This window comes from Drosophila ficusphila, unplaced genomic scaffold (genome assembly GCF_018152265.1).
Source record: "Drosophila ficusphila isolate 14025-0441.05 unplaced genomic scaffold, ASM1815226v1 contig_412, whole genome shotgun sequence".
In the NCBI taxonomy this organism is placed as follows: Eukaryota; Metazoa; Arthropoda; class Insecta; order Diptera; family Drosophilidae; genus Drosophila; species Drosophila ficusphila.
The window spans coordinates 5,925,092-5,948,733 of NW_025064326.1; the positions used below are offsets into that span (position 1 = coordinate 5,925,092).

At 39.3% G+C, this 23,642-nt stretch overlaps 2 protein-coding genes across 4 annotated transcripts in view; one reads left to right on the forward strand and one right to left on the reverse strand.

Annotated features, from left to right (window-relative positions):
* Positions 1-18: 18 nt before the first annotated feature.
* Positions 19-4,656, reverse strand: LOC108089920 (integrin beta-nu). The gene is made up of 6 exons (XM_017188401.2): positions 4,476-4,656; positions 4,335-4,411; positions 4,052-4,238; positions 2,099-2,849; positions 1,845-2,040; positions 19-1,782 (listed from the first exon to the last, which is right to left on the reverse strand). The coding sequence occupies exons 1-6, from the start codon at positions 4,561-4,563 to the stop codon at positions 679-681; spliced, it is 2,403 nt and encodes an 800-aa protein (XP_017043890.2). The 5' UTR covers positions 4,564-4,656; the 3' UTR covers positions 19-678.
* Positions 4,657-6,336: 1,680 nt separating this feature from the next.
* LOC108089820 (PE-PGRS family protein PE_PGRS26) overlaps positions 6,337-23,642 on the forward strand; it is a 73,172-nt gene continuing 55,866 nt past the window's right edge. For 2 of the 3 annotated variants that reach the window (XM_017188223.2, XM_017188224.2), the window contains exons 1-2: positions 6,492-7,229; positions 21,613-21,656. Coding sequence is in view for 1 of the 3 variants with exons in the window: in XM_017188226.2 (XP_017043715.1) it covers positions 6,455-6,540 (86 nt within the window). In the remaining 2 variants the exon portion in view is untranslated. Of the gene's footprint in view, positions 7,230-21,612; positions 21,657-23,642 lie in introns of all 3 variants that reach the window. The other variant, XM_017188226.2, reaches the window with a different exon arrangement.

Below are 23,642 nucleotides of genomic sequence, written 5' to 3' on the forward strand. Positions count from 1 at the left end.
CGAGCATATGTAATTGAATTTCGTGTTTTTGGCATTTTTCGCCGGCCAGAAACCATTTACTAAATCTAAGCTACAAATCTAGTGATATTACATTTAGTTAAAGTAGAATGAAGGGGAAAGCGTTTAGCCTTAATTAATCGAATTGTATTTTTGTAATGCCTCTTAAGTGTACGTGTTTTATGTTAAGGTAATGTTTTGCATTTTGCATTTCCGATTTGCCAGTAGTCATCACTTAATTTAAACAATACCCCAGGTCTTAAGCCATTTACTTGTCTACTAAAATGAATGCAATCAAAACTTTTGCTCAACGGAATTGTCCAATTCGAAATTGAAAACTTTGTTAAAATATAAATATAACAAATTCTTAGTTAAATTAGCCTAGATATTATATACGAATTATTAAAAAAAATTCATCAAAATTTATGTATAAAAACAAATTTATGTTCAAAATATACCTATTATATGAAAACAATGAAAACTAAAATGTGTTTTTTGTTCTACAAAGCTTTGGAATGGTTTTAAAATATTTTTAATATTTTAATGTTTGGGTATGGATAATACTTACAAGGAATACTTAATAAAATAAATGTTTTTGGCTTAAAAGGAAGTACTGAATTAAAGGCAAGTGTCAGTTAGCATAAAATGCAATACAAAACTAGTAAAACATATTAATTTAAATCAACTGGCAAACGGATTCTCGTCGTATTTAACACTCAAAGCTTTGGGAACTTCATATCTTCCCACAGGATCCCGGTAAATGGGATTCTCCTCTCTCACCCAAGACTGTTCCGTTTCCTTCAAGAATTTAGCGTATTCCCTGGCATCCTTGGCACGAATGCACCACAAAATAAGGAATATCAACAGTAATCCAATCAGCAGAGTAAAACCAGATATAAAACCAAACAAAGCCACATAATCGACGGGTTCGCAGTCGACTGCTTGGATGGTCAGGAAATTGGAATGATCGATGACCTGATAGACAAAATAGCTATCACATTGGATGCCATGTTTGTTCACCACTCGCACCAAACACTGATCCTGTTCGGAATCCAATTCGTGGACAAATGAGTACGTGAAGTGCTCTTGTCTGTCCAAACTGCTGCATATATCACTCAGATTATCACAGGTATTGATTCCCTGTTTCTGTTCAATTAAGCAGGTGACACAGGGCTCATAGAACTGACACAGTTTGTTGTCCTTTTCCGGATCAATTTCGCAGAATGTTCCCAAGAATGGCTCCTCACACTGGCACACTCCGCAATCACAATTTCCACGTTGTGAACAGATTTCCCCTGTGGGTCCCAAACAGGCATCCGTATCCCCATCGCAATTGCATCTGGTTCCCGACCATCCGTATTTGCAGACACACTGACCGCAAAAGCAATCGGCCAGCTTCTCATCGCAATCGATGCATTCACGACACTCGCAGAAAGGACCTGTATATCCTAGATCACAAAGGCAATTTCCACAATCGCAATCCCCGTGATTGGAGCAAACTAATGGAGAAGTGGTCTTTTCCGTCAAAGGTTGTCGGCACTTCTGGAGCAGAGCTTCGTTGCTGGTGACATTTGTGCCATCCTTGGGACAGGTGCAAAAGGTGCCAGTCCATCCCTCGTCGCAGTTGCACATTCCACAGTACATGTATCCCTGATTCTGGCACTGGAAGCGCCCAACCTCGTCCTCCGGATTCGGAATTTCCTGGCAGGGACAAGGACGCTGCAGCTCCACGTCCAGATCCATGTACTCGCTCAAGGAGGTTTCTTCTACCCGTATTTTGTGGGTCTGTAAATAGGAATAAATATATCTATAAATCATGTTTAAAGTTTGAATAAGATCTCACTTACATAAACTTTATTATCTGGATATTTTTTAAGGGTGACATCCACGTAGAAATAAATTTTTTTACCCAGACTGACATTATTGCAGAAGTTTCGTTTCTGCAGAGTGGGAAACTGTCCGCCACAATCCGTATAGTAAACCATGTCAATAAAGTCTGGACTGTTATCCGCAAATTGAGTGCGCTTTATCAAGCTCTCGTAACTTAAAACAAATGATAATATTAAGATCTATAAATATTCAAGGACTACCCCAAACTCACCTCTTTTTGATCAGTTCCAAAATATTAGAAGAATCCGCACTCAGTATATCCACATAGCTGATTTCCTTCATCAAGGCACTGAGTTCCCTGTAGCTACTTACCACTTCCTTGGTGACAGCAAATATCACGTTTATCTTGCGGCGAAGTAACTCCCTATAGATTTCCTCCAGAGAAGGATAATCGTACTCCAAGGATCCCGTGTATTCACCTGCACTATTCAGATGGCATTGCTTATCATTGCGCTCAATAATACCAGCTAAAAGTCCATCGCCCGCCAAATGCATAAACCCATCAGTTACCAGGATCACAACTTTTCGAGCCTGCTCCTTCCAACCGATTTCCTTGGGACAAACTATCACCTGCATCAGAGCATCCAAGCCTCCTTCGAGATTATCCAAATTCCCAGTGATCTTGCTATTAGCCACCGCTGAGGTAAAGGCGGGTATATCATCGGTTAAGGACAACTGATGTCTATAACCATAGGTGGGTTCACATTTAGCCCGCTCGAGAGCACAAGGATTCTCCTTGTTTTGCGGTAGAATCATTGGCAGGGTTGGCTTATCCGCAAACGAGCCAAATCCCAGTCGATAGTTGCCCGTTAAATTTTTAAGGGTCTGACTGAGCTGGGCTCCCAACTCCTCCAGGGTCTCCTTGTCGTCCCTCATTGTCCAGGTGAGGTCCATCAGCACGTACAAATCGAGTGGATTATTGCGTGCAGTTCTATAGCTCAGCTTGATGCGTTGCGTGTTTCCTGCGGGACAATGGGGGAAAATGGGGGTAAAAGTTATAGATCGGTTTACTATGCACCCGTTGTTTACGAGCTGTTTTATGGGCTGACACATCTACATAAACGGAAACCGGTCTGCTCTGGATTCCACACCCATACTATATTTGCAGTGAGGAAAAAGGCTGCATTTCAATGTATATTGAAAACAAATAATATACAAAAGTTTTCTTTCAATTTGAATGTGAGCTTGAAGTGATTTTTTAATATAGGCCTTCCTAAAGAATTATGGGGAGAATATTATTATTAATTATTAATTTTTCTTAGTGCAAACTACTACTGTTTGGCAACCATTCATTACCACTTGAGCCTGTTCACACCCAGGCTAAATGTTTGGTCTCCTTGTAATCCTTAAACGTGCAATTTAGCCTGCTTCTTATGCCACTTTTTTACCCTAATTACTGGCTTTTCAGTTTTCTTAAGCAGGCGGCGATCTTCTATAAGCGTTTTAAATGGTTATGAAATTGGTTTATAAATCGTTTGAGCCGCAAATTAACAGACATCAGAATGGAGATTGAATAAGGCTTTAATCAGCACAACATCAATTGAGATATAAATATCACACGTCTTTTTATGGAATCGGTCATTAGGGTGTCAGTACATTGAAGTCTATATTAAGCTTGGTTCTATTTTAAGTTGCTTTAGAATAAAAAGTATTTGTGAACAAAAATGTATTATTGTCTAAAATCATAATGATTCATATATAATATTTCAACGACTATTAAAAAGTACACGTACGAATATTCATACAAAAATTTCTAATGACTCATATTTGCACGTAGAGATAAACCCTAAAACAATATCAATCTGTTAATCCTGGAGATTCATGCATGACACTTTTTTATAAAGTGGGTTCAGCGAACCCATAGAGCGACAAGGAGCGATAGAAAGAGAGAGATGGATAGAAGGTATTCCCACGCCAAATACAATAACAATAACAAGAAGATGTGACAACCACAAAATGCTGATAAGCGAAGCGCGGACACAAAACAAAATGTTCGAAAACGATGTGGAACAAATCAGCAAAGCAAACACGAAGTAGGGAAACAGAAACAGAAGAATGACACACTTGATATAGAAATAAATATAGCCGGTGAGAGAAAGGGGGGCTACCACATAGTGACACACATTTGATAAGATAAAAAAATAAAATAATGAAACAAACACACCTTTGACCAACTTGAGGTATGCTCGTTGGGGTGAAACCTGTACTGCCTGATCGCTAGTTTCATAGTCCTTTAGGGGTTTATCCTGCAGAAGATCCAAAACTGGTTGATTTTCATAGATATCCGTTTCGCTGCAGTTGTATTGAAGGAGTAGCGAGCGAGATAGACAGCGATAGCCCGCTTGGAATTCCTAAAGAGGGAGAGAGATGTTATCACTTAGGATCCAAACTTTGGTCACTCAGGCAAGGATCTTCTTGTTTACTGTGGCCATCTTTCTCGCACTCACCTTATCCGTGCACCATGCGCATTCCAGGTGAGTGGATAAACACCTTTCACAGCTGTCCGAGTGTTTACATATCTCATCTGCGAGAGCAAGGTGGCAAATTAGAGTGCGTTATGCAACGGTAAATTTAATAGCTTTACAAACCAATGTTGGCTGCTTCCGTTTGACAGATTCCCCAAATGAGAGTGAATAAGCAGATCCACAAGAACACCTGTCCCCACAGTGACGTCATTTTAAATTTTTTCTCACTTCAAATTGGAAATTTTTTCGGTTTTTATTTTTATAATTATTTTTCTATTGGAGCAAACAACCGTACGGCTTTAAAAGTCCAGCGCAACTAATATTTGTTCAGTACGAAAAGCGTTGATTTGCTCCGCTCGTCTACGCTTTTCTCCCTATATGCGTTATCTTATCGGGTGAGCATGGTAAAAACGTGAGAAGTTATTGGGGAAATATTTTGATTAGAAAAATAGCTCTATCAAGAGAGCGATTCCATTTGTTGGGATGTGAGAAATACTAAATGAAAACAAATAACTTTCACTTGTTGTCCAGGTCATTTGCTACTGCTACTATTTGTATTGATACTGGAATTGGTTTTACTAGTTTCCGGCAGAGATCTTTTTAAGGCAAATTACTTGGAGAGTTTTGACTCGATTTTTATTGGCATTCCTCCCAACGTTCTTAATTGAATTCTTAAGAGTACTGCATTTAAAATTGTTCATTTGAGGATGCTCCGATTTTGAACTCCTCTTCAAGTCAGATTTTTCAACGTTTTTGATGGATTCCAAGCGGCGTATTTTTAAGTGTTTGTTATTAGATTCATTAACGTACTGCTTTCGAAATAAATAATTGGTGGATAGTAAAATTTTTTTCATGTTATATTTTTCCAAGGTTTCGATGGATCGACCCAAAGAATAGTGACCCAAAGAGGGACGACCAGAATCCGTAGTTTCCACAATTTTTGTGCGATTTCAATGTGGCATACCTTTAAACGCTTGTAATTGCATTCTGAAACAAACTGCATTCAAAATTTTTCGTTTCCAGGTGGTCCCATTTTTGACCCCTGCTCATGTCAGATTTTTCAAAGATTGCAAAATGTTGACCCATAGTGGAACCACCATAAACCATAATTTTCACAATTTTATTCCAATTCCACAGCTGCAAATCGTTTAATGTTGTTATTGAATTCTGAAACAGTACGCATTCAAAATTGTTAATTTGAGGATGGTCTATTTTTTGTACCCCTCTTCATATCATAATTTTTGTGATTTCCGGTTCACCCATAACGGCTCTTGACTTGGACATCGTTAACCCGATTGTAACCCGTCCATTTAAATATACACTTTAAATAAAATGCATACATAGTTTTGTAGCCGTAAGAGATTGTCAGTCAGCGAAAATACCAAAAGGTACAAGTGCACATACCAGCCAGTCCAAATGTTGGCAAACCAACCCGAAAAACAAATGAGTTTTAAATCAATTTTGGTTGTATATATTATATATAAAAAAACGAATATTATTTAAGATGAATATTTTAATTTCTTTTAAATGGTCACACAGTCCAGCTTACTTACCATAAACTTGTTTGGAGCCCGCTCTCTTGCTCTCACCGGTTAGTATCTTTAGCGTTTTTGTGTACGGTAACATTTTCTGCTCTCTTCGTGCATGAACCCTGTTCTCTCATCTTCCCCAATGAAAGTCACTAGCTTACAAAATTGCAGTTGTGTTTTATTTTACCGACCTTAAGTAATGGTTTCGTAACCCGATCGATTTACTGGTTTACATAGTTGAATAGAAAATAGGCGGTGAAGAAAAAAGACCGTTTCGACATTTTTATTATAACAATCAGCTAACGCTAACAATTTTCTGTTTGAAATTGGGATTGATTGTATGTTGGCTAGTGCAAGCACAAAGAGCGGGAGAGCCAGAGAGACCCGGGTGGTATGACCACGCTTGCGCTGGATTAAAATACCAAAAAACGCCGAAAGCACCAAAATATTAGTATATCCCAGCCAGTTCGGCACCATCAGTGGCACCAACTGCGAGTTCGACCAAAAACGGAAAACGGAACGGTTTGTAGCGGAGCGCGGAGTTTCGCCTTTTGTGTTTTAGCGGAAAATCGGATGAAAAACTCGAAATGTTTACCAAATGAGCGGCGACAATTACGCGACCAATTGACGAGATCGTGTGTGTTTTTCCCAATTAAACGGTGAGTGTGCGACGGAGATGTAAAATATGCAGTCTAGTCAAGTGCGGCAAAAAAGATCATAAGGTGAAAAAGTCGTTAATAAAAAAGCAAAATAGAATTGCTGTGTGGAATACGAAAAATACATATATATACAAGGAGACGACGCGCAGCGAAAAAGGAATTTTTTGTGTACTACGGCGGCGCTTTGTTGTTGTTGTTGGCGTCGTGCATTTGCTTTTGTTTTGTGTGAGTTGTTGTTGCTATTGCCTTTGCGTTGTGTTTTGTGATTGGAAAAATAAGAAAAGAAAGCAGGAAAACTAAGGAGAGAAAAACGAAACGAAACAAAATAAGAAAATTGCCATTTTCGATTTCCTTGGCTGAGAAAAGTGAAAAGTTTAATTTACTAAACAAAGCGGCAAAACTGTGTGCGTGTGTGGGTGGCTGTGCCTCTGTGTGTGTGTGAGTGTGCGTGTCTCTCTAGTTTTTGCAATTTCCACTGCACACGCTCTTTCGTGTTGGATTATTGGATTATACCGCCAATAACGGCACACGCACAGCAACAACAACGAAAAAAAAACAAAAAAGCGATAAAGGAGAGCAGACGACTCTGGGATTAATCATTAATGTCCTGAGAGATAAAGTCTAGAAACAGAAGAAGAAGGTGGAGCAGAAGTCGCAGCAGCAGACGAACAAGAGGAAGACGGCAGAAGGTAAGTCAAAGTTCGGAAAATGCCCTTGCTTTGTTTAATTTTTTCTTATTATCCATACGTATTGAATTGATAACACAAATTATTAAATGTAACACATTTATATTTTTGTACCGTGTATTTCGAATCTAAGCCTTAAATTTAACTTTTTTACAAATTTTAATTTTTTTGTTATGTTTTCTTTATAACCAATAATTTAAAAAACCAAACAATTGTAACTTAAATTTCAATATTACCACTGCTCTTTCTCAAAATTCCAATTTCCTAACGGAATTTCCCAATTCTAGAACTCATAATTATTGCAACTAAAATCTAACTGAGTTGTTTCTCATCGATTCGTTTGCTTCACTTGGCCGGGCGCTCATTTTCCAATGAAAATTTATTCTAATGACGCTTTTCGCGATCCTAATCTGCTGCACATAAATTTCTTTGGCAACTTTGGGTGATTTATTGCCTGTCGATTGTCGTCGTAGTCGCAGGCGCTGCTTTTTGGCCAGTTCCAGCGACTCGGAGCGATTCGATCCGAAAAGCGGACCAGAGTCCCCCGTCCAGAAAATACAAGACCAGACGGGACAGGACAGGACGGGACAGGACAGGACAGACTGGTGCCAGCTAATGTACGCGTCTCCCAGATGCCGCGGATTAGATAAAAATTCTCAATTTATGCGTTTCGCCAGTTGCCAATTGCAGTCCACCTCCTAAAGCCTCCCCCTCCATCTCCATCTTCTTCTCCATCTGCTCCTCCTTGTTCGGTGAGCAGCATAAAAAACTTGTCGCGCCTACTAAAATCTTAGCCCCAGGGCCCGAGATGCCTTCATTCCAGTCTTCTCCGCAGTCTATCATTTGAAATCATGTCTCGGCGATAAGAAATTATAGTGGCCCGGTCATAATTTACGTGATTTGCCTGCCTAATGTCCTGCCGCACGACACAAGTACAAAGCGGGAGCCATAAAAATAGAGGAAGAATTCACATTTGGCGGCTGTTCCAAATGAGAAAGAATTAGGCCAAGAAGTTATGAACGAAAAAGATTAGTAGTTGCTGCAAAAAGAATTAGATATGTTTAACTTGGTGGAAGAATAATAAAATATAATTTATAAAGATGTAATGAGATAAAGACAATGATAATATTAAAATATGTACTATACTGATACATTTATGCTTACTTTCTTTTCTTAAATTTAAATCTTGGGAACTTCGCTTTAGAGATAAAAATAAACCCCTAGAAGTGTGGCCAAAAAACAACCTAGGGTCTGTTTGTTTTTTAATATTTATGCACTCCGGTTTGTGTGTCCTGGCCAGACACAACACAGTGTAGATTATTTTCCAACCCCATAACCTACAGTAGACCCATTATTTTCCTGTGGCCCCTGGCCAGTTTTCCCTGGAGAATGGCACTCTAGGTACACGCATACTGGAAAATCCGTTTCGTTTTGACATTTATTGTTTTTAATAGTCTCGAGAGCTAGGAAATTTTATGACACATCCTCGAGCGATAAAAATCTTTACTGCCCTGGGGTACATGCATATGGTTTATTCGTCGTTCCTCCGTTCAATAAGAGCCAAAGGTAAATAAAGTAGGGGATAAAAAGAAAGAGAACATTGGAATTAGCCGAGGCCGCCTCATAAAGTGAAAAGTGTCATAAAAATTAGTCAAGAAATCACGCTGCCCACTCCCCAATTTGTTTTTTTTTTTTTTTTCGGATGGCCGGCCGGCCGTTCTTTCTTTTCTTTTGGCCTTTTAACATTTCAGTTCCTTTCGGCTATTTGGTTGTTTGTTCTGACACATTTGTATGCTAATGAGAGTGCGGGATATGGAGGTTTGGTTTGGGTTAGGTGCTTCCGGCGGGAGTCTCTTGGACTTTTTCTTCTGACTGGAATCTATCAGGTTTTTGACGAGGGTCTTGGCCGGCGAATCGCTTTCGGAGGATAATGCATGCAGCTCAGGTCTTGCATATCGAAGTGGCCGCTGATAAAGGATTTGGGAAGTAGTTTAAGCCATTCGGACCGGGTCATAAATTGAATTATAATTCAGGCATAAGAAATTCTTTCTGTCTGAGAGCTTATGTCTAATGTTCTTCGGATTAAGGTCTTAGGTTCGAGATGTTTTTTTTTCTCCCCTACAGTATTTCTTGGGGCTTTAAGTACTGAATTTTTTGTTGGGCGAATTAACTTGAGTTGAAAACGATAAAACGAAAACATAAAAATATGAATATTTAAAACTTATTTCCTAGAAGAATGGTAAATATCCCTTATAACGAAGGAAGCCTAAAACAAAAGAATAGCGTAGTACATAAGTACTGCAAATTACAATAAAATGGAATACTTTTCCAACCGCTTGAACCCCTTTTGATTGCCTTTCTTTGAGGTCTTTCTATTTCCGATTACCTCTCCCAGATTTCCCATTTTTTTTGTGTTTTCCCTCGAATCGCTTTGGTTATCTATAAATAACATTTTGCTTGCCTGTCTTATCAACTTCCGCTACTTAATGTCTCCCCAACCAAATTGCAGCTAAACTCTTAGTTTTTCCCTTTCTCGCCCACCCATCTCTTTCAGTATCGCCCGTCTCTTTCTAGCAAATTGGCTTCTTTAGCTGTCTTATCCTAAAATGTGTGTGCGAGTTTGGGTGTGTAACAAAGATATCAATGGCAACAAAAAAAAAAAAAAAAAAAAAAAGAAATTAGGGAGAGGGAGGACAACCTTGAACCCGAAGAAAAAAAAAACAGGCAGGGCTCATTTCCGTTGCGGGTCAAACAAAGACAAATATACGCGACTAGAAGAAGATAGCTAGGGATAATACCACAAATCTAAAATCCACAAATGCCACAAAAAGTCAATAAATGTGCGCCTTTCCTAAATATTATCAACAGCTCGTTAGGAGCCACAAATAAATGAACAGAGATGGTTGCAGAAAGGATATATAAAAAAACTGTAGAAAATATATATAGAAAAGAAAGAGACAGTGGCTAAGACAATCAAACGAGAGGAAAACTAAAACAAACAAAAGACGCACGAAAATAAAAGAAAATTAAGTGGGGACTGGCAAAAAGTAAATGATGAAAAAAGAAAGTTCCGCAATTCCTCTTGTTCTTGTGCACTTTTTTTTCCCAGCAATTATCCGGTGGTCAAACAAAAGTCATTAAATTGCGGAAATCGGGTCACCAAACCGACAACAAACTCAGCCAAAAGAGGGGAAATAAAACAGACAAACGAAGGCAACAAAACCCCAAAAAAATAAACTGACGAAAAAGAACATACGACTAAATTGTGAATTTATTTACATTTAATTGCATCTAAATTACAAAACAAAAGCGGTGGTTTGGCAGCATTGTCTCAGAAATTATACTTTAATGTGTGTCCTCCGCTTTCATTGTGATGATGTCCCTCCGATCCCTCCTCTTCCACTTTTTCTTATTTGCCTTAGTGTCGAGATAATGATGATGATATGACTCATTAACCTCGACGCATGACCCAAGCAAATTAGAACTACAAGAAAACTCATTTCAGCCACAAAGACACCATTTCTTTACACTTCCCAGCAAAGGAAAAAGATAATTTAAAATTGGTCATTTTAATAATAGGTTTCTTGATTAAACTGGGAAAACTTAAGAGCTATCATTTATACATTTTTGTTTAAAGTACATTCACACATAAAAATATCAATACGTAGAAGCAAATTAATTTCATACAATATATTTTCCGGTTTTAAATAAAAAATTGTTGAGCTTTAAATATTTCGCATAAAAACATTTTGTATGACTCGTTTGCAGATGAAATATTTACGTAAAGCCTCTTCTACTTAAAAACACTTGCCCTGCAGCTGAGTGTAATCTTTTTTGAAGCGCATATGAGCGATATAGATACATAATTCAGCTGTCTGAACCAACCCGGCCTGTTTGAGCTGTAAGTGTCTTTTGAGGCCGTGTTTTATTGCTGCTAAGTTCGCTTGTTGACTTTGGCTGAGTCATCATCTCGCGGTTCGTCGGTTCGGTTTGATGTTAGAAGTTCCCCATTCTGCGTTTCCCCCGAATACCCCTGCCCTGTGGAAAAAAAGCAGCACTTAGCTGACATATTTTCCTTTGTAAAACTTAATGGTCTAGATAAAGTTCGGTCGGCTGACTGCGGTTTTGTCGCTTAAAGTTTTCTAAACCGGGCATCGCATGCTTAGCATTTAAATGAGCGGAAAAACGAAGTTTTGCATTGAGGACTGACTGGCGATGATTCAATTGGCCGTGCATTTGCCTGGGTTTTGCAATTTTTCGAATTGCAATTTGAACTTCGAAGACCACACCTTGGAACCGTTTCCATTTCGTTTCGTTGGGTTGGTTCTGCGCTTGGGGTTCGGATTCGGATTCGGGTTCGTCATGATTGCAATATCATCTGCAATCCGAGGCGTCTCCATTTCCCACGTTTTGTATTCTTCATAGTGCCCTGCTTGTGCAATTAGTTTGGAATTTCGAGTCATGCCTAATGAGCTGAGTGGGGTCAAGGGATTTAATTGCATCTTAAACGGTTCTCTCGACATCAATTTTAATTCTGCCGCAGCTGCAAAGGCAAATGCAAATGCACTCTTTGACTTCCTTACCACTTCCCGTCCGCCACGTCTTCTATTTGTGTTTTCCCTCGGAAAATGTGTGTGTGCTTTGTTTATTGTTCATTTGTTTATTTGTTTACATGGCAAACATAAACCAAACAAGCGCCGCCACTGCTGGTGGCAAAAAACTTTTAAGCCTGAATATGTTTACAAATGGCCAAAGAAGTTGAGCCCTGCTGAGGCAAGTGTTGGGTTAATTTTAATAAATGATGTGGAGGAGCTCCAAGGTCTTTAATTGCTCACAGAAAATAATAATTATGGCTTTGGTCCCTTTCAAATGTTTGCTTAAATTAAACCCAACTCGACATAGAGAATGTTGAGCCTCTGCACTTGTTTAAGCACTTGCTACCAAATTCTACCAAAATTGTTGAAGTTGATATTAATGTAAGAATAATTAAGAAGTTGAAAGGCAATCACTGGCACAGAAATATCTCTTGTTCAGAGAGATAAACTATTTGCTGGCTATTTTTCCTCCTACAAAGACATTTTTCCGATTGTTTTCGATTCCACAAATTTGTTTACTCTTGAATGCAATTGAAACCTTTGTGGAGGTTAATTTTCTTGGAGTTTCGTAGAAAAACAACTTTATTGTTTACTCGTATTTCTTTCAACTGGCCTTAGCCTGGATTCATTTGTGTTTACGTGCCACATTTGGTGCCTTTGTTTACTCCAACTTCAGAACCAGAATTTTCCCCCGAGTGGAAAACAATTGCAACTTCTTTGGGGCTTTCTTTTGGGTTTCCCCGTTAATGTTTGGGTTGCGAGCCAGTGCCTTTCCGAAATTATAATCCGCATTTATCGCTGCTGTTAGTGTTAATGCAGCTGCAGTAATTTTCTTCATTTTTCTCGCTCGACTTTTTTTGGCCAGTATGTATAATGCGCTTTAATTACTGCGGGAAAAAGGGTTTCCATTCGTCAGGACGCGAGATTTTCCCCTCCTGGCTGAATTTATGGGCATTAACTGGAAATGTGCAAAGTAAATCGTGTAAAAAAGAACTTATCATTTGCATTAAGCCTTCGTTCGTCCCCATTCGGTTATTATTATTTAATTGTTGGCTCTTTAATTATTGACCATGCACGAACGGAGCTGCAATTTAACATTTCGTTCGATAAAAAATAAATCAAAGTGCCAACCGCTGGCAAGAAAAGCAATTTCCGAATGAACCCATGGCAAATTACATGCCAAAAACACAAGACAAACGCTTCAACCGAGTTAAACTAAAAGTTGCTGCAGAAAAAAAAGTCGAAGGAAAACTAAATTAAGCGCCTTTGACATAGAAAATGCAATTTGCTGAAAAAATTTATCTGCATGGCGAGAGGGCTCAAATAAAAGTGAAATGCATGTGAGAGAAAGGCCATCACAAAAAAGAACCATACCTAAAAGAATAAAAAATGGAATTACGAGCAGTTTTATTCTAGTTTATCACACGAATTGAGTTTGAAAATGCGTAGCCTGGCAAAGTGCCACAGGAAAAAAAAAATAAAAGAAAGAGAAAAGTAAAAAGAGAAAGAGCGTTGAAAATTGCAGGGGAGTGGAAAAGGGAAATGCCCTAAGATAGATGCATCAATTGGAAAGGCAAAAGAAATGGCACAAAAATCGTCGACGATGTCGAGGACGTTGACAAGCGTAAAAGACACCCAGGCACACAGGACATGTGTGCGTGTGGAAATCCTTTAAAAAGGCAATTTTGGTAGCACTTAAATGCAGACTCGCAACGAAAGAAAATCAGTGAAGGGAAGCAGAGTGGAGCCAGGACACGCGACTGCTTCCCCGGTACCTTCTTCATGGTTTTGTACCTATTAATTGTAGAACAGTTGTGGATATTGGTTATCGTAGACTAGAAAATTTAATTAAGTAATAGAATTTTAATATCATTACAGAGCAATCTATTGAATAAATATTTGAGTGGTTTAAACTTTAATCTATTTAATTTTTATCTTTTGGAAAATAGAGGCTTAAAATTAAAACTCTGTTAAGGTATAGAAAAGGTATCTCGTAGTCGGGAAATTTCTCTAAAATATTCTTAGTGGTTTTCCTTGGCCTCCCAAGGAGGCTGATTGGTGGGTGGTGCACCTTCTGCCTCCTTTCTCCAATCTCCATTCGCCTGCCACGCCCACAGACACATCCGCCGCATAACTAGTTGCCGTCGAGAGTGGCAGAATGGAACGGAACGTGGCGCTGCCGAAGCATGTGGCATGTGGTGGGGCGGAGTGTGTGGCATGTGCCATAACTCCGCCAGCCACCCAACCACCCAATCTTACCCTCATTCCACACAAATATGAGTTTGTGTGGGTTTGTGCAATGATGACACAGAATGCCAGGTTATACACTGCAAATGGCACAATCTGGAATTTAGATGGGATTTCTATTTAGGTTTTGATAGTTTTATTAAATAGTTTAATAGAAGCTTATTCCAACATCAAAAGTTAATGGATTGTGGTTTGAAGTTTATATATTGAATATTATATTGTGTTATATTTTTTTAAAATGACTTGAAAGGATTAAATTTTTCCTATAAATACTATAAGTTAATCTGTTTGGTTGTAATGGACTAGGTAATTAAATATTTGTCAAAGGCATATTCCTGACCAAATGTGGGTTTTTACCACAGTGTTGTCTCCTGCTGGGCAGCATGTTGTTGATGAAACGAGACCCTGAGCTGCCTGACCAGGATATCTCAGGAATCGGGTAGCTGACGCATTTAATTAGGCACAGAGCTGCTTTGGCAGCAGCCAAGTTTGTAACATTGGTTACGATATCGAATCAAAGATTTATGTAACGTGGAGCCACTGTAATACCACCATCCACCCGAGAACACACATCCTGCCGGGCGCAACGCATAAAATTGTGTCACAATAATTTTGCCACGCCTGGCAGAAGAAGAAGCAGAGGGGGAGGAGTAGAAGGAGTGGCTGCAGCAGATTTCTGCCATCAATGCAATTGCCAGGATGTGCCATTCGCAAGGATGCGCTGCGTTAAAGGACAAGAGGGAGGGGTGGGAGAGGCGAAACGGGGACAGAGGCAGTCATTGCATAATTGCAATTAACACAGTCCTCGGTTGAAACTAAAACAGTTACTTAGTGCAAAAGACAACTTCCTCTGTGGGCTGCCCTCAACCAGTATCCTCCGTATCCTTGTGACTGCGACTGTGTGTGTGTGTGTGTGTGTGCGTGAATATCTGTGTGTGGCGTGCGAAAAGGTTTCCCCATTGTGCACTCAAGTGTGCGCAACACTCAAACACAAAGGCCGCATACAAAATTTCACACGAATCCTCCTCCAGATATATACTTATATATGTGGATGTTCTCTACCTTTTCTGGCTGGGCATAATCGATGAGGGAAGCAGGAGAAAGAAGCGCAAAAAGGAGGCATGTTAAACAGAAACTGAGCAACGAAATCAACGCCATGTTCTGACAATACAAAGGACATTTTGCTGCAATGAAAATGAATATGAAAGAAAAAACCGAAAAACTTCGGTTCCCTTGCAGGCCAAAGATTGCCGTACAGTGGGGATTCGCATGAATGAAGTGAAGTGCCAACGAACAAAAACATGTGGGAAACTGCAGGCCGAAGGGTATTAAAAACAGATCAATTGCCGGCAAAATTAGCCAGACGGAAACCATAGTTTTCGGGGTGTAGATGAACAAGAGATGGGAAAATGTGATCCTTTTCGGCATTAAAAAAGAAATCAATCTAAAGCAATTTAATCAGCTTTTAAAAAAAGTTTCCCTCCGGACACAGTGACATAAATAACTTCACCATTATAGCTTTCAACTAAATATATTCCGTCGATAATTTACTTTAATAGCTCTTTGATTTCTTCATCTACGAACCCTTCAATCAAATTCGAAATCGAACCGCAATCATGAATGGTTCCCATTTTAGATTGACTTTTTTGATAGTTTGGAAGTTTCTTAACAATCAGTTTGAAGTTTTCCGCTCCATAAATCGATTGAATTTTAAATATTTGTTTGCTTCTATGGCGGTGTAGGCGCCTTCGAAAGTTTTCTGTCAAATACGACTCAGATATTGTGACGCGTACTCCCCGGGGGACACACAAACCGGGGATTTGTACCGCCACGTAACTGCTGCTGACTGAGCTCGGTCCAGCTGACTCTGCTCCATAAGTTGCCCTTTCGGCGTTTCTTCAAGTTTGTCAATTGTTGCCGGATAAACCCTTCTCTTTATAGGCGTTTTCCATTAACCACATAACATTGTAGACGTACGTTCTCTAACGTTTTTCCATAATCGTTTCGATTTCTCTCATTTTCATAAGCTTTTGTACCATCTTGTACCCGTAAACACTCATTTTCTTCAATTTTTGTTTTAAATATGTTATGGACATGCCTCCCACCCCCATTTTCCTCATACATTTTTCCCCTCATAGGAGTTTCCCCCCCACCACCCCACTTTTGATGGCCGTTGTCATCGCCGTTTTTCGCGAGCAACAACTGTCGGGGTCTGTGGAGTTTATCGGCAAGGATTTTAAAGGAATTTCACCCCGCTATGTCGCTTATAGAAGACCCCCTATAGCACTTTTCCGATATTCATAACCCTCCGTCGTTCAACAGCGAAATTTTACTGTGGCTGGTTTTAACATTGTACAATTTGCCCAATAACATGACACTGGCATGAAAATCAGCCAAGCCAACTAGGGGTGCCATAACCCCCGACCCCTAACCCCTCCCCTCCCCTCCGCACCCCTCGCCACCACTGTCCCCTTCTGATTTCTCTAGCCACCCCTGCGCGTGCGTGCTGCTGCTTCTTCCTCTTACTTTACTTACTTTACGCTGGTGGCAAAAAAAAAAAAAACAACAACTGAAACGAAAAAAAATTACACCATAGCGGCAAAAACTGGCGAAAGGTAGAAAAATACAATGTGTACGACGTACATGTATAAGGAGAATATTATTTTTCGGTATAATGGCACATGAACACGAAATGAGCAGCGTACTGAGCCACCAAAACCAAAAATAAAGGAACCGGGTACGACGGCATAACGGGGATTTCGGGAAGCGGTAACGGTTACCGGCAAGCGGCAACGGGAGTGGGAACGTCGTGTGATATATTTTATTTTTATTGATTATTCCTTGACTCCTGATTCGCCAGAAACACCGGCGCCCCCACTTCCTATACACGTTCTAACGCCTCCAAAAAGTACATGGAAAAAAAACATGTTTTTAAATATTTGATGACTTTTTGTTTTCAAAAAGTTTCTTGTATGTAATAAGAAAAAATCAAGGATCGTTCTTAGCTTTTTAAAACTCCCTATTAAGTTTACATCGTAACATTTATTCTTTAAATGAAGCTTAAAATTAACAAGCAATCGATATCCTGATTTGATTATGCTTATTTCACAGTGCATCAATACAAATTGTACCTTCACGTGGAAATTGTTTATAGTTGGCAAGTTATTTCGCTTGTTTTTTAACGTTTTAGTTTGGCTAACATGCCACGAACACTTTAATCAAGCACATATTTTATGAACGTGTGGGCGTGTGTGGGTGGCGTATTCCTTTCCACTGTTGTCCTGCATTCGCTTTCATAATGACAGCGACAACAACAAGAAAAAAAAAACAACTAACAACGAAAACAATACATTGTTGTCGTTGCTGCAATTTTCATAATAAAGCAAAAACAAGTCAACAGTAACAATAAGAATAATACAAACAGAAAACAAACACCTTGACCCAAATGCGCGTTACCAACGCAGAAAATAAATTCTCCTTCGTCCATAGAACGTTACTCTTACTATTTTTAATTTGTCTAAACATTTTTTAGATTCAAAATAGAAAAAAAAGTGGAAAAAAATTGAAAAGGAAAGGAAATCCAGCATATGGCCCAGACAAAAAGGGCTTTGTTTGCGTTTTTCAGATCCTCACCGAGTTGCCTGGTCCTCTTTGCTTTAGCATAAACAAGCAGACAATCGCTTTCTATCCTCCATATACAACCCCAAAAAACCCAGCCACCCACCCATCATTCCAAAAATGCATACGCAAATTTATACACTAGATATAACTTTGGGGTTGAGGGGGCCTGGGTTGAATATACATGAAACATGTATGGAAATTTTCAGTAAAAAGCAAAAATATATTTTATGCACTGTCGTTTGTGGCTTCGAGTTCTCGTTCTGGTTTCTGGTTCTGCCTCTGGTTTAGTCCAAAGAAAATAAAATATACGAATAATAATAAAGTTTACTGGGGAAATGCATGCGGTGAAATTTTCTTTTTATTGTGATACCCTTTTTGCCCATATATATAATCAAAGTGTTGAACGAGGCTTAGAATTTATTATTTATCTTTTATACAATATTCTTTTTCGGGTTAAACTTTTCTTAAATAAATAACTCACACAAATAATTCATAATATATTACTTTACAAAAGGTACATCTTTTGTGTGCATGTAAAAAATTAATTTTGTCAAATAAGTCTGCTAAATAATTGCATAACCCAAGAAATACAATTTTCTAATATACTCCTCATGTACTTTGAGCCTATTTCTTGACATTTCCATATTGAAATTATTTTTCTTGTCAGTCTTTTTTCTTCTCTATTTTTTTACCCGAGTAGAAAAGGTTTTTTTTTTTTGCATTTGCAGTTGCTGCTTGTGGGTTTAACTAGATTTGCTTTAGCTGCATTTAATAGGAATTTTTTTAGTTTCTGTTCCTTTTTCTTCATGGGGCATCTTCAGCTTCTGCTTGGCATATTTTATGGACAGTGTGTGCGAGGAGCTTTTTTGCAAGTTTTTAATTAAAGCGAAAGTGTCGACAGGCATGCTGGGAATATAGCCAAGACTGGCAGCGATGTCCTGGGAGCCAACGAGCTGCCACTTTTGGCTTTTTGCAAATTGTTGCAGTTTATTTTATTTAGTGTTCCGGTCTGATCGATAAACTTGGCAATTTTTGGTTGGCCAACCGTTTGGTTCATCGCCTGCTAACTGGAAAACTTTTGTGGCAAAACTCCATAGCAGGGTTGAAAAGAATATGAAAGAGTTTACAAGTGGCTGGGTCAGATGACATTAATCAAGTTGTTCTTATCTATACACTATTGTGAAATAATTACAACTTAAAATAATTATCAATCATATCTGGTTATTGTTTGTCAAAGAAATGGTGTTTTATAGCTGCACCTTCTTCTTTATACACATCATTTCAATTTGCTTACTTTAATCTTTCATAAATTTGCAATTTTAATGTGACTGCCTGTAGCCCTTAGCCCAAAATGAAATCCAGCAATTTGTCAAACAAGTCGCTGCCCACGCAAAAGAAAAAAATAAGAACCCAAACAACAGAAAGAAAACAAGAATTTGTAAATCTTCCAAATTAGAAACTTGTCATTCCGATTAGCTTCTCAGACACACAACAACAAAAATGTTTCAGTTTTTATTCCCAGCCGAAAAACTTAAGAACAGGTTTAATCTCGACCCAGAGATTGCCTTTAAGGGTTTAAATCGCACACAAAAGCAAGGAAGAAGCGAGGAATAATAAAAGGGACACGGCGACATTGTGGCCAAAAGGATCTTGGGAGAAAAAAAAGGGTCCAAATGAGAGAAAATGCGCGCACATAAAACAAGATGAAACAAAGGCCAAAACGGCATTAAATACAATAAAAACACAGCGAAAAAATATTAATAAGAATACAGAATGCGCGGAGAGAGAAAGAAAAAGCAATTAATAATAATTAATGTTTTTATCTTTTCGTTCAGCCTTCTCTCGACGTTTTCTCTGAATAATATTTCTCTCGCTGAGAGACAAACAGGAAACCGAATCCAGACTTCGGAGTCCGGAATCCCAGAGTCCCAGAATCCAGTTCCAACTTCAGTCTGGCGCTGTTTTTTATTACATTCAGCAGCCAGCCCGGAGTTGACTTAATTGATAATTGGAATTTTTTCCCTGCAATGTATTTAAATTTTTCAACATCATTTCGTTTCATTTGTTTCATTGCACTGCCGACTTTTACCCAAAAAGGCCGCAAAACTGCGAGCAAAAATAATTGTTCAAAAGAATCTGCAAACCGGGCGGAAAAAAAAACAGAAAAAAGATACAAACAAAACCAGCAATAAAACCAAAAAACCGCAGCAACTGCAAAACGAGAGAAATATATTTTTTTTCGGCTCGTTGCAAAAGTGTTGGGAAGAGGCGTTCTAGCGTTTAAAAAATTTTGTGGCCGTCGCCAATCGACAGCAGCCGAAATGTATCTTAAAGTTTGCCACTTGCTCGCTGATGGTGTTGATGTTGATGGTTCTTCGGCTTGACTTTTTGGCTGCGGGCGGTTTTTGTTTTCTTTCCGTCGAACGCCGTCGTCTCTGGTCTCTTCAGCGAAATGTATCTGTATCTGCAGCTTTGCTTGTGTATCTTTCGAGTGAGTAGCCGTAGCTTCAGGTTCAGCTTCAGCTTCGGTCTCAGCACTTTTCGGAGGCCTCCGCAGCTTCAGTTCGGTTGTTATTGCTGTTGTACAACATTTAAATGTTTAGCTGCCGTTTGAGCTTCGTATTTGAGAGTGCCTTAAAAGTGGGTATTTGGGGAGATCTGGAATTTTGGTATTTACACAGGGGATTTCGGAAAGGGTTTTTGGAAAAAATTATATATTTATAAGAACTCGCTATAAACTAAAAACCTTACTCTACTAACCCAATTAAACCATGAGCTTCTTTATTTATTCTACTGACTTTCATATTTAATGAGTATCTTTCGAACCGAATCCCATGTCAAAATCCCATTTCCACTCACGCTTTCTTGTTCGCTGGGGCCTCTTCCTTCGGCTTTTTGTAGGCGTGAGTTTTATTTCAGCTCACTTAATGCGAATTAAGCTAATTTAAAAGCGATTCGAAATTAACTTTAATGTGTATGCAAAGCACCACGAAACGAGAGGAAAAATAACAGAAAAACCAAAGCAAAAAGCATTTCTAACACTTTTGCTCCCTTCATTATGGGTTGGGTTTGGTGTTTTGTGTTTTTGGGGCTTGGGTTTTTGGGTCTTCGATTTGGATATGTGGTTAAATTCGATGTGTGGGCGTCTTGAAGTGGCTTCTGTTGCGCCCGCTTTCCCAGTGGATCGAGCCCCCATGTTCGTATATATCTATTGAAATTGTTGTTGTTGTTGTTGCTGCCCAGATTGCTGTTGTTGTTGTTGTTGTTGCCGCTCTGACCCAATTGACGTAGTCAACGTCGTCGTCATCGCTTCGCTTGTTAGAGGAGCTCTTAAAATAAAATTGAAAGAGAAAAAAACACACACAAAAAAAAGGAGGAAAAAAAATAAGGAAAACCGAAGTAGAAGAAGTGCAGGTCGCTGGTAAAATGCACATTGGATGAAGATGGTAGGTTCCACCACATGTCTATAGATACACACTCGCAGATACACACTCTTAGCCATGCATATATGAATGTGTGCGAGTGTGTGTGTGTGCGCCTAAATTGTAGGTAGCAAGCATGTATCTTAATGAAGGCAATTTGCTTGTCGAGTTTAGGCAAGTTAGTTTACCGAAAATTGGCATATGGCCAGTAGCAACAAAAGCCCCGTACAGGGCACTGCATTTGAACCCCCCAAAAGCCGCCCAACCACCTCCCCCTTCCCCTCACACCTCACCATTCACCTTATATAGTGGTCACAGCTTAAGTTGCCTACAACGAACCGTTAACCAATAAATTTGTACGGGTTTTATGGATTTAGGGTTTGGGTTTATTATTAAGTTCCTATAGACATGACAATTGAATGTCTTGTAAGCTAAGCTTAGCATTTGGTTTAACTTTTCTACATTTTATGTTTAATCAAATCTTTTTTATTATATTTTCAGATGTTAATAAGAAAATAATATCGCCATAGGACGAAAAGTTACAAGTAAGTTAAACAGAAATGTTACAGAAAACGAGTTTTCCCCCTCCTTTGCATTTTAACGCTATACAACTTTCCTTAAGTTGTCGAAAATTAAATTTCGGACTTTTAGAAGTTCCTCTTTAAGAATTTGGACCGTATCTCCCTTAGTCACTCACCAGTGCGCACATGTCGATAAACCAACTTACACACATCGATGGCGATAGGACCACTACGATGAAGGGGGATAAGAGGGGCTGGAAACAAGGATGGGGGTGAGGATGAGGATGAGGACATGCCTGGCATGCACTCTGGGGGGTAATGCGAATTTGGCTGCTCGGCCCAAACCCCCCGTGCCGCACTTCCTGCTGACCCTTGCTACACGTAGCGAAAGAAAGAGTTATGCAAGCTGCAGAAACATTTTGGCCCACATCCTCCAGTGTGCGTGTGTATCTGTGTGTGTGCCATGTAGATACAGGGCTCGAAAGGATAGAATTTTGGGCTCAAACAAAGCCGAGAAGCGATGGATTAGAAATGATTTAAAGGCCAGTTGGAGAAATCTTCTTCGATGTCTTCATTGATCAGCTGTTCCATAGTTGAATAAAGTTACTTTCAAAACCAATTAAAGCCGATATATTCTTTCTCAAATGGTTTATGTACCTTTAAAGCTGAATAATTAATTTTTCCCCTTACATTAACTAGAAATCGTTAGCTAAATTTCGAAAGCAATTAAAAATTTAATACATTTTCTCTAGCGTAAATTTCTCACTACTTTCTTCATGCTGTCTTTTACAAACTTTCCTCGGCTTATAATACACAAATTCTGTAGAATTTTGTGACCTTCTTAGCCCAAAACTTTTGGCATATTTGCGCGCCAAAAAACTTGTGCACATTTATCACTCCAAATATTTCTGACTGGCCATTAATCAACGGGCTTATATAGTTTTTCTTGCCGTGTACATTTCGGGGCCAGAAAGTGCCAAAACGAATTTTGCCTAAATTGCGAAAATTTAATAATCTAATAAGGCAAATTTTAACAAACTATTTAATGGCTAAACTGAATGCTGCAGACTCGGGTCAAATTCAGGCAGGCGAAAGGCGGGGAGCCAAAAGAGTCTGGAATTGGCCTAAGGCGGAGCGTTTAGCTTAAGTTAAGCGGAGACAGGCAGCAGTCGCGTTTAATGTCTGTGAAATTGAAAAATTTACTCTTTAATATGCGAACGGGTTGGTCGGCGTTCAGTTGGTTCGCTGCGTTGGCTGCCTGGTTAGTCAGTCAGTCAGTCACTTCGCTTCTGAGCTCGAGAACCTGCCGGAAAGAGTCAGATACGGATGCTGAAAGCTGGATACTGGATACTGGATGCTGGATACTCGATGCTGGTCAGGCCAAATGGTGTGGAAGCCGCTTGTGCTGCTTGAAGTGCAGTTAGAGCAATTTCACAACTCACTAACAATCATTAATGCGTCGCCGACAACCCCAACCACTCGTTTCACTATTTTGTTGTGCTTTTTTTTTTTTTTTTTTTTTTTTTTGCATTTTTCCTACCGAAGGAAGTCGGCCTGTAATAAGCAGCCTCTCTCGGCGAACTTAAATCATAAACAGGCCGAGCTGGCTGCTTTATGAAATGGAAAATGTGCAGCAAATGAAAGAAAACACAGGCCAGGCAGGCGCACAAAATAAAATTATTCCGAGTCGAAGAAGAAAAAGCAAAGCTCGGCGTTCCAAAGAGCGATGCGATGTGATGCGATGGATGGGATGGGATTGGGATGGGATGGGATGATGGTTGGCTGCCTCGTTTGCTTGTGTGTTTGGTTGTGATTGAGGCCTGCGGCTCATTTTGAAGTTCATGTCGTATAGCGCTTGCTAAATCGACACGCAGATAGATATGGGGGGAAAAACCGTAAAGTAGGAGTGGGCTTGGCTGCGGAGGATTTAGCGGCGAGAGTCTAATGACAGCTGTGAGTAGTCAGTGAAGCGTGCGAGGTGGGTTCGAGCTCTTTTAGCTGTTATTAATG